The sequence below is a fragment of the Eumetopias jubatus genome, unplaced genomic scaffold (genome assembly GCF_037043125.1).
Source record: "Eumetopias jubatus isolate StellerSeaLion01/CBP00866 unplaced genomic scaffold, mEumJub1_p1.0 scaffold_13, whole genome shotgun sequence".
NCBI classification, from domain to species: Eukaryota; Metazoa; Chordata; class Mammalia; order Carnivora; family Otariidae; genus Eumetopias; species Eumetopias jubatus.
Window position 1 is genome coordinate 5,970,962 of NW_028274819.1, and position 10,697 is coordinate 5,981,658.

Here is a 10,697-nt window from a genome sequence, read left to right on the forward strand (position 1 = left end):
CCATGCATAAAGTGGCCTCAAGGCAGTGCCTTGGTTTGTGTTCTAGAAGCAGAGCCTGAAACAAGGCTTCCAGTACAGGCCACATATGTGGGAGATGCGCACAGAAAACACTAGTAGGGGGGTGGGAAGCTGGGATGGAAAAGGAAAGGCGTTCGATAATGGGTCCGAAGCCATGCCAGCCACCCCAGGGGGCAACAGGCACTCAGTCCGAATGAGGCACCTTGGGAGACTGTGTAGAACACACAGCCACTTTATTCCAACCAAGGCACAAGAATGTCCGCCGGCTCCCCGTCTGTCACTGGCTGAGGGCTGCTTCCTAGGGCACTAACTCCCGGGCACTTCCAGTCTGCCTTGCATACAGATCAAGAGACCATGCTTCCCTCACCTCCCCAGCAGCCAAAGTCCTCAAGCAGAAAAGCTGGGAGGGGGGAGCGCGGTGAGACTCGCATGTATGTAACCCAGGTGAGGGGTGACTCACTGAGAAACAGGAGGGCATGGCAAATACACAAGACCATGTGTGCCTAACCCCAGAGGCTGTAAGCACAAGGGAGCCCGACATAGTAAAGGTCTCTGTGGCTTCTTCCTTGAAATGAGGTTTTGAGCTGGGCCTTGAACAAGTAGGGTGTAATCAGCCGGCGGGGGGTTGGGGGGGAAGCGGTTTAGAAGGGGTTTGAAACCTTTGAGATGAGTGTGTTGTGGAGAATACCCAAGAACTTGGAATTATTGCCTACACCTCAGGTTCCTCCTGCCCTTTAGCTCCCTGGTCTGCTACTGACCCGTAAAGTTCAGTGATACCTAATTCTGACGCTGACCCCTTCTGTGTCCCATCCCCCAGGAAGGGCGGGAACTGACTCTCGAGAAGCCAGAGCTGAAAGCTTTGGTGTCCGAGAAGCTGGGAGACCTGCACAAGCGCTGGGACAGGCTGGAAAGCACCACCCAGGCCAAGGCCCGCAGCCTCTTCGATGCCAACCGAGCCGAGCTGTTTGCCCAGAGCTGCTCTGCCCTGGAGAGCTGGCTGGAGAGCCTGCAGGCCCAGCTGCACTCTGACGACTATGGCAAGGACCTCACCAGCGTCAACATTCTGCTCAAGAAGCAACAGGTGCTCTGCAGGCCTGTGATGGGGATGGTGAACGGCAGCAGAAAGGAGGAGGGAGTCTGTAGCTCTTGAGATTTGGGAGGTCATTCTAAGGCCTCACAGACAACATCTTTCCTGGTATTTCTCAAAGTGAGGTCCATGGGCCACCGTATCAGAATCTCTTAGGAGTGGGTATCAGCCAGAGTAAAAGTCGGGAGACAGAACCCACGCTCCAACTTAAACAGGGAAACTTTAATAAAAAGTATCAATTAGTAGAAGGTGTTCACCAAAAAGAGTAAAGAGAAATCAAAAGCAGGGATCAGAAAACATTTTTCTGTAAAGGGTGGACAGTAACAGTTTGGCCTTTGTAGGTCATACAATCTCTGTCACAAGAACTCTGTTCTTGTAGGGCAAAAGCTGCCATAGGCAATATGTAAAATTATATGTGTAATGGATGTGGCTACGTGCCAATAAAACTTTATTCACAAAAGCAGGTAGGGGGCTGGGTTTGCTGGTCCCTGCTGTAAAGAGTACAGGAATAGCAGATGTACGGAGCAGCTACTATCTCTGGGGCTGAGGAGGGGTACCCAAGGAGGAACAAGATGCTTCCCCCACCGCTACCACCACCACCCCAAAGCTGAATTTCAGACCTCAGTGGAGAGGGCCAAGGCCCGCTGGATGTTGTAGAACTTTGCTGGGGTTATCATGGGACCAAGCAGGTCTAGAGCTGGCAGGCCAAGACTGGCCAGTAGAACGTTGCCACGGGGATGCCAGCAAAACTTGCTGGAGGGCGAGAGCCACGGGCTTCCCTGCGCACCATGGGCAGTTTTGCTTCAGGAGCAAGAAGAAAGGCACACTGGACCCAGAAATTGCACCTTCCCTTCCGGCGCCTTGTGGTGACCCTCTAGCGCCCCCTACTCACAAGACCTAGCATTGCACCAGCTGGCAATGAGAAATGTGGACCCGGGTCAGCCGCCAAACCAGGGTAAGACGGACCTGGAACCGAGGAGAATTTGGGCCTGAGAGGCAGTAAACTGATAACTGGCCCAGTTATCACACAGCCCCCCGGACTCTTAGGGATAGTAAAGTTTGAGATCCACCAAGCTAGACCATGAGGAGATGCTCTCTGTAGGGTGAGCTCCGGGGATAAGAAATCTCCATTGGCTACACCAGCGATACGTGCGCTGATTCCCCTGCCCGGGTTACAGATGCTGGAACGGGAGATGGCTGTGCGAGAGAAGGAGGTGGAGGCCATCCAGGCCCAGGCAACGGCGCTGGCCCAGGAGGACCAGGGTGCGGGGGAGGTGGAGCGGACCTCGAGGGCCGTGGAGGAGAAGTTCCGGGCCCTGTCCCGGCCCATGGCGGAGCGCTGCCAGCGCCTGCAAGCCTCTCGAGAGCAGCACCAGTTCCACCGGGACGTGGAGGACGAGATCGTGAGTCCCTAGGGTCTGCGATGGGGTAGTGTTGTCACCGGGGCAAGTTGCTCCCTGCCATTCGCTTTCTAGTCTCCTTCCTGGATGCTGGGGAGATGCCAGTGGTGCTGTTTTCTCTTCCCTCTGGCACTGAACACAGGGGATGCCTTGGGGATGCCCTTGAGGTCCCTTTACCTCAGACTCAGAGATGACTGTTCCCAGCACACACACACCAGGAGCCCTGGAAAACCTCCCCCAGGCCTCCCCGCCGTCCAACCCCTACTTTGCCCCCTGCACCTCCACGGACGCCCTCTTTCTCATGCAGTTGTGGGTGACAGAGCGGCTGCCCATGGCTAGCTCCACGGAGCATGGCAAGGACCTGCCCAGTGTCCAGCTTCTCATGAAGAAAAACCAGGTGAGGCCGAGGCTAAAGGCAAAAGAAAAGGTCCCAAGGGCCTCCCAGACTCGGAAGTTTGTCTTTTCTTAAAAAACCTTGGGGTTTCTCTGGCTTTGCTCGAGGCGGTGTGTGATCCTACACTTCAGGGGTGGGCCTTCCCTCACCGCAGGAGGGTGGGCTCCCTCCGTCGCAGATCAGGCAGATCGAAGGGGTGCTACCGTCCCAACCTTGGGCCCAAGAAGGGGGCAAGTGAGGAGGACGCAGGGAGAAAGGACTGGGAGTGAGGGGCCGGATGTGGAGCAGGTGTAGGGGACGGGAGGCTGAGGGGGTCCCCTGTCAGAATGTCCTCTTCCGCCGCCGTGGACAGACCCTGCAGAAGGAGATACAGGGCCATGAGCCGCGGATCGCAGACCTCACGGAGCGGCAGCGTGCTCTGGGCCCGGCGGCGGCAGGCCCCGAGCTGGCCGAGCTGCAGGAAATGTGGAAACGCCTGAGCCGTGAGCTGGAGCTTCGAGGAAGGCGACTGGAGGAGGCCCTGCGGGCGCAGCAGTTCTACCGCGATGCCGCCGAGGCAGAGGCCTGGATGGGTGAGCAGGAGCTACACATGATGGGCCAGGAGAAAGCCAAGGTGAGAGGCGGGGCAGAGCTCAGGCTGCGGGGGCTGCCGCTCTCTCCCCGCAGACCCTCCTCCCCGATGCCCACTGTCGTCCCCAGGACGAGCTCAGCGCCCAGGCGGAGGTGAAGAAGCATCAGGGGCTGGAGCAAGCCCTGGCCGACTACGCTCAGACCATCCACCAGCTGGCAGCCAGCAGCCAAGACATGATTGACCACAACCACCCAGAGAGGTGAGCACGGCGGCCAACAAAGGGGAGAACAGCCCCTGTGGGGACGGGAGCTGGTTCCAGGGTGGTGCGCGGATTGCGGAGCCTTCGGTACCACACGTGTACAGAACCGTCTAGAGAGCTGGACGAGCAGAGACCTGGCAGGTAGTTGGCCAGGGCGGACAGGACTCTATGGAACAGGCTAGGGGTCAGAGCCCAGCATCCTGAGTCCCACGGTGCCTGCCCCGCCCCCGCAGCACGCGGCTCTCGATCCGCCAAGCCCAGGTGGACAAGCTGTATGCCGGCCTCAAGGAGCTGGCTGGAGAGCGGCGGGAGCGCCTGCAGGAGCACCTGCGCCTTTGCCAGCTCCGCCGCGAGCTGGATGACCTGGAGCAGTGGATCCAGGAGCGCGAGGTGGTGGCAGCCTCCCACGAGCTGGGCCAGGACTATGAGCACGTGACTGTGAGTGCGGGGTGGACACCAGCCGCAGGGCAGCCCTGGGAGGAGTAGAGGACCCACCGGGGAGGGTCCAGGGGCAGGGGGCATGAGAGCAGGCTGAGCAGGAGCCATCCTTGGGTATTTGTAGAACTGTGTACAATGGAGGTCATGGGGCCTGTACGTAGATGTGGGCAAAAAGGAAATTTCCAATCATTCTCTCTCTCTCTCTTTTTTAAGATTTTATTTGTTTATTTGAGAGAGAGAATGAAATAGAGCATGAGAGGGGGGAGGGTCAGAGGGAGAAGCAGACTCCCCGCTGAGCCGGGAGCCCAATGTGGGACTCGATCCCGGGACTCCAGGATCATGACCTGAGCCGAAGGCAGTCGCTCAACCAACTGAGCCACCCAGGCGCCCTCCAATCATTCTCAACAGCATGGGGGACTTGAGGTTCCGCTGCACAGTTTGGGGGCTTGGACCCTCATGAGTGCAGATATATGGACCATAGTTAGGGTATCCTTGTCTGAAGGCCAAAGGTTCCAAGCACCCCCAAGGCTTTTGCTGGGGCTGGGGGCATCAGTCACATCCGGGGTAAATGGAAACCGGCCGCCCTGCGGAAGAAACCTGTTTTGGCCTATGTGGTCCAGGGCGCGAAGTGGGTTCTTGGTTTGGGGCGAGAAGACTCACACGTTGGGCGGGGACTGCGTCCACCGGCGTCACGGCACTGTCCATGTCTCCTCCAGATGCTCCGGGACAAATTCCGAGAATTTTCCCGGGACACAAGTACCATCGGTCAGGAGCGCGTGGACGGCGCCAACACACTGGCCAACGGGCTCATCGCCGGGGGCCATGCCGCCCGGGCCACCGTGGCCGAGTGGAAAGACAGTCTCAACGAGGCCTGGGCTGACCTGCTCGAGCTGCTGGACACGCGGGGTCAGGTGCTGGCTGCGGCCCACGAGCTGCAGCGTTTCCTGCACGGGGCCCGCCAGGCCCTGGTGCGGGTGCAGCACAAGCAGCAGCAGCTTCCCGACGGGACCGGCCGCGACCTCAACGCGGCCGAGGCCCTGCAGCGCCGGCACTGCGCCTTTGAGCACGACATCCAGGCCCTCAGCGCCCAGGTCCGCCCCCCTCCCCCCACCGGTGCGGGGAGATGGGGGCTGGCTCCAGGGAGACTTGGTGGGAAACGGTGGGGGGGGGGCGGTGGGGGGGGCGGTGGCGCAGAAAGGCAGGGAGGATGGCATCCTCTGGAGGGACACTTAGGGACGAGGTTAGAAGGATTCCAGGAAAACCTCTCTGGCCAGGGGATGTCTAGTCACGGCGTCCACAAGCCTTCTGGAGGGCCCGTGACATTTTCAGATGGTCCCGGTGGCTAGGTTCTTCATACTGTACTAAAATCCGCCTGTTGGTCCCCCCCAGCTTAGAGCTCTAGGCCTCCACCGAATAAGCATAGGTTCTTCCTCCCAACTGTTTAAACCCAGTCAGCCACTACCCACGTCCCTTCTTAGCTGAACTCACTCTAGCAATCTCTGAGGTCCCACGTGTCCTAGACAGGCCTCTAAAAGCTCAACTGGCCAGTGGTCCCGTTACAGGCTTGCTCCCCCACACTCCCCAGGCCCCATGTTGAGACCCAGAAGGGCAGGGTATGACAAGGCTTATGCTGGGCACCAGCCTTCATTTTTCCCAGCACCCCCCCCCCCCCACCCTCTGCTCTGCCTCCTGCCTCTCTGGCTGGTAAAAGGGACAGGAGGTGGAGAACAGAGACCGGGACTGGGGACACCCCAGCTCCTGAGTCCACCCAGCGCTACCTCACTCCGAGCCGGGGTCCCGCAGGTCCAGCAGGTGCAGGATGATGGCCACCGGCTCCAGAAGGCCTATGCCGGAGACAAGGCCGAGGAGATCGGCCGTCACATGCAGGCTGTGGCCGAGGCCTGGACCCAGCTTCAGGGAAGCTCTGCTGCCCGCCGTCAGCTGCTTCTGGACACCACGGACAAGTTCCGCTTCTTCAAGGCTGTCCGGGAGCTGATGCTGTGGATGGATGGGGTGAACCTGCAGATGGACGCCCAGGAGCGGCCCCGGTGAGGCCCCCGCTGCCCTGCAGCCTCCAAGGAAGACTGGTGGCCAGGAGAGGGTTGTGGGCACAGCAGTAACATGGTCTCTGTGCCCCCAGGGATGTGTCCTCTGCAGACCTGGTCATCAAGAACCACCAGGGCATCAAGGCAGAGATAGAGGCCAGGGCCGACCGCTTCTCCTCGTGCATCGACATGGGCCAGGGACTGCTTGCCAGGAGCCACTATGCAGCTGAGGAGGTGGGTGAGGTGTGGGCGCCGCCAGGCCATCCTCACGGTGGGGAGGCCTGAATGCTGATTGCTCCTCTGGGTCTCCTTCCTTCCTCTCATTCTTCCTTTTCGTAGAAATCCCTCTCTTCCCTCAGTGCTGTTCAGGGATTTCCCCATTCCAACTTTCCCCCAGAACCGTCTGCCTCCTGACATCAGAAGTCACCAGTTCCCTGTGTGAGTCCTCCAGGGACCCTGGAAAGGTCCCACTGGGTGCTAACTCGCGTCTCTGCTCCCCACCCCCCTGCCCCGCCCAGATCTCAGAGAAGCTGTCTCAGCTGCAGGCACGGCGCCAGGAGACAGCTGACAAGTGGCAGGAGAAGATGGACTGGCTCCAGCTTGGTGAGCTGCGGCGGGGGCCAGGGAGCTGGCTGTGGGCATCAGGCCTCGGGAGAAGGGGCTGGGGGGTCCCAGAACCTGTCGTTTCTAGAGTAGGTAAGACCAAGAGGCCTGGGCATGGAACTCAAGGTGCCCACCCTTGGCACTGCCTGGCTCTGCTCTGTGTCCCTGCTCTGGGGCCCTAGCTCCCTCCGTGTCCCTGTTCTCCGAAGTCTGTGGCTACAGTGCCCTGCTGGTGCTCTGACCTGCCATCTCCCTGTGACCCCCGCCCCAACCCCTGCAGTTTTGGAAGTGCTCGTATTTGGGAGAGACGCGGGTATGGCAGAGGCCTGGCTGTGCAGCCAAGAGCCATTGGTGCGAAGTGCTGAGCTGGGTTGCACAGTCGATGAAGTTGAGAGCCTCATCAAGCGGCACGAGGCCTTCCAGAAGTCAGCGGTGGCCTGGGAGGAGCGTTTCAGTGCGCTGGAGAAGCTCACCGCGGTGAGGGCTGCGGGACCCTAGGGATGCCCGCCCCCTCCCACTGCCCCAGGCCTGTGGTCTCTCCTGCTTGAGGGAGATGCGTCTTCTCTTCCCGCTGCGCCCAGCCTCTCCCTGATGTGAGCCAAGAGTGCCGCTTGTCACCCCAGCTTTAGGAGCCATCCGTCCTCTCCTCCACCGGCTGACGCTAGGAGACGCCATCTCCCCCGGTGCTTCTAATCCCCACCTTCTTTTGGAATTCTATTCTCTGTCCTTTCTGTTCCATCAGGCTAGAGCAGAGGCCTTTCGGCTTTCCCCAGTGCGCTGGTCCTCTTTTTTTTAAAGATTTTATTAATTTGAGAGAGAGAATGAGATAGAGCGCATGAGAGGGGGGAGGGTCCGAGGGAGAAGCAAACCCCCCGCCGAGCAGGGACCCCGATGCGGGACTCGATCCCGGGACTCCAGGACCATGACCTGAAGCCGAAGGCAGTCGCTTAACCAGCAGAGCCACCCAGGCGCCCCTGCCCTGGTCCTCTTAGGTGAGCCCGTCTGTGCTCTGATCCCAGAATGTTTTAACAGCTGGAGGAGCGGGAGAAGGAGCGGAAAAGAAAGAGGGAGGAGGAGGAACGGAGGAGGCGGCCCCCTGCTCCGGAGCCCCCCGCCGGTCAGCCTGAAGGGGGCCCGGTGCACAGCCAGACGGCACCTGACGCTCCCTGGGACAGGTGGGAGCCCGAGCGCCTGGGGAAGGAGGCGGCGGCGGCCGAGTCTCAGCGACGCAAGGGCTTAACATTCTGTGTCATCTCCTGCTGTTCTAGAACCCACCCCCGGCTACCGGCGTCCGCACAGCAGGCCCGCGTTAACGGAGTCTGCGCAGATGCAGAGTCCCCACAGGTGACCCCGCTGCCCTGCGCACCCCCGTCGGGACCTTGCCCCCCCCCCCTCCAGCGTCCTGCGCATCCTCTTACAGCTTCTCGTCCTTCGTAGCCCCTGTTGGAACAACAGAGACCTGAGCACGGCAGCTTCGCAGAAGGACCGGTGAGTTTCTCCCGGAAGCGTGGGTGTTAGTAACCGGGAGATGAAGGGGTGCAGATGGGCGTGAGCCAGGTGGTGGTGGTGGCGCTGGGCAGAGGAGAGGGCGGGGGCCCAAAGGACACACGGGGACCAGGAAGACCAGCTCTTGGACTTCAAGCCTCATGACGTTCAGGTGCGGTGTTTCCCATCCGCTCCTTTGATGCTGACGCTGTTTTCCATTTTCCCCACAGGGGTCGGGCACCGGGGACGACGCCAGCGGGCTCCGGGGAGAGAAGCAGACCCGGACGCGGGGCCCAGCCCCTCCTATGATGCCCCAGAGCAGGTCATCCGAGTCAGCCCGGGTTGCCACTCTGCCCCCTCGAGGCCCCGAGCTCTCTGCCCAGGAACAGATGGAGGGGATGCTGTGTCGCAAACAGGAGATGGAAGCCTTCGGCAAGAAGGCTGCCAACAGGTACTGGGCCTGGCCTTCCCTGCAACCTCCTCCTCCACAGACAGGGAGGAGGTGCCCTGTAGGAGGAGGGCCCTCTGGGACAGGGGGAGGACCCAGGAGAAGAGTGGGGCCTCAGGTGAGGGTTCGGGGCGGGGGGAAAGACGAGGAGCTCAAAGGTAGGAGTGGCACTGGCAGTCCTCAGACATCCGAGCTAGTCCCAGGGTTCTAGGCCCCCGCCGAGACTGGTCACCCGTGTCACCCGCACCACGGTCCCGCCCAGGTCATGGCAAAACGTGTACTGCGTCCTGCGGCGTGGGAGTCTCGGCTTTTATAAGGACGCAAAGGCAGCCAGCACGGGAGTGCCATACCACGGAGAAGTGCCTGTCAGCCTGGCCAGGGCCCAGGGCAGCGTCGCCTTTGATTATCGAAAGCGCAAACATGTCTTCAAGCTGGGGTAGGAGTGGCAGGTGCCCTGGGGATGGGGCGGCGGGGAGCTGGGGGCGATACAAAGGAAAGGGGGGCCACAAGCTGGGAGCAGAGGGAATAGTTATAGGGCTGGGCGTTTGGGGCCGGCCATGTAGATGAGGGAAAGGTGGGGGATTCTGGTTGTATTCCACCCTAAGGGGAGCGGGGGCCCCAAGAGGCAGGCCTGACTGCTGATGATGGCAAGCAAGATAATGATGCCGGATGGGAAATCTGAAGGGAGGGTGCTGGTGCTCCCCGGCTGCCAGGGCCTCCCAGGGCCTGCCCCCGCCTGCCAGCAAGCAGCCAGAGCAGGAGGCATGGCCTGGGGTGCAGATGGAGCTCACCACGATCCTCAGCAGCCGAACGGGAAGGCTTTGCTTCTGCACAGTCCCGGGAATCTGAAGAATGTGCAGGACGTGTCTGGTCTGGTGCTGAGGGCTGTAGCCGCGTGTTCCCCAGCCTGGCGTCGGCCTGCTAACCGAGCTCTCCCCCAGCTCTCATGCAGCCGCCCCACATTCTCACTCTGCCCTGACGTTTCTCTTTTCTCCCAACAGCTTACAGGATGGAAAAGAGTATTTATTCCAGGCCAAGGATGAGGTGAGCTGGCCCCTTCTCCCACGCCCCCGTCTCTCTGCGCCACTCTCGGAACATTCCAGTTGCAGCTTCCCCTTTCTTCCCTCTCCTCCCTTTTTCCTCGAGTAAGGGTCTCCTTTGCGATCAGGCCACCTGGATGTCGGTGAAAGCCGCACAAAAACCTCTTCCCCGTCTTAAAGGGGTCTTTTTCTCCAGTGAGATGAAATCGCCCTATCGCTTCTCTGCCAGCTCTCGGAGGTGCGCTGGCTGCCCGCGGGCCCAGCTTCCGGCTGCCCTGTGGCTGAGCACCCGCCCCTCTGTGCCCTGTGCAGGCAGAGATGAGCTCCTGGCTGCGGGTGGTGAGCGCCGCCATTGCCACGGCGTCCTCCGCCTCCGGAGAGCCTGAAGAGCCAGCGGTGCCCAGTGCTGCCCGAGGCATGACCCGGGCCATGACCATGCCCCCAGTGTCACCAGCTGGGGCCGAGGGGCCTGTCGTACTTCGCAGCAAGGATGGCCGAGAACGAGAGAGGGAAAAACGCTTCAGCTTCTTCAAGAAGAGCAAGTAGTTGGGGGGGGGGGGGGCAAGACTCCTGGGCCAGCTTCTTCCCTCGATTCAGGAAACTGCCAGGGACCGTCAACAGGGACCACCCTCTTGTCAGGACAACTGCCTGCTGCTAGGGTCTGTTGCCAAGGTCAGCGCATCACCAGGAACTGTCTCGGAGGACAAGTCAGTGTTCCCAAGGGCAACGCTCCTCTTCCGCTATTTAATTCCAGACTGGTGGTGGGACCCAGGCGACCCCCAATTCCACTCCCACCTCCCAACGTCCTCCATCTGCCCCCGGCCCTACACCCCAACCCCGACCTGGGTGCAGAGAGCGCAGCACCCTCCACAGAGGCCATGTGGGCACGGCTGCCCCTGCCTCAGGTCA

General features: G+C 60.7%; 1 protein-coding gene across 4 annotated transcripts in view; it reads left to right on the forward strand.

The window, feature by feature from the left end:
• The window catches only part of SPTBN2 (spectrin beta, non-erythrocytic 2), a 35,633-nt gene extending 25,299 nt beyond the window's left edge, over positions 1–10,334 (forward strand). For all 4 annotated transcript variants that reach the window (XM_088018159.1, XM_088018158.1, XM_088018160.1 and 1 more), the window contains 18 exons: positions 836–1,099; positions 2,284–2,508; positions 2,813–2,902; positions 3,252–3,512; positions 3,599–3,729; positions 3,963–4,167; positions 4,884–5,258; positions 5,971–6,215; positions 6,308–6,446; positions 6,731–6,815; positions 7,096–7,292; positions 7,848–7,990; positions 8,084–8,159; positions 8,253–8,303; positions 8,531–8,751; positions 9,011–9,184; positions 9,750–9,792; positions 10,101–10,334. In XM_088018159.1, coding sequence (XP_087874285.1) covers positions 836–1,099; positions 2,284–2,508; positions 2,813–2,902; positions 3,252–3,512; positions 3,599–3,729; positions 3,963–4,167; positions 4,884–5,258; positions 5,971–6,215; positions 6,308–6,446; positions 6,731–6,815; positions 7,096–7,292; positions 7,848–7,990; positions 8,084–8,159; positions 8,253–8,303; positions 8,531–8,751; positions 9,011–9,184; positions 9,750–9,792; positions 10,101–10,334 — 3,159 coding nt within the window. The remainder of the gene's footprint in view (positions 1–835; positions 1,100–2,283; positions 2,509–2,812; positions 2,903–3,251; positions 3,513–3,598; positions 3,730–3,962; positions 4,168–4,883; positions 5,259–5,970; positions 6,216–6,307; positions 6,447–6,730; positions 6,816–7,095; positions 7,293–7,847; positions 7,991–8,083; positions 8,160–8,252; positions 8,304–8,530; positions 8,752–9,010; positions 9,185–9,749; positions 9,793–10,100) is intronic.
• The last annotated feature ends 363 nt before the right edge of the window (positions 10,335–10,697 follow it).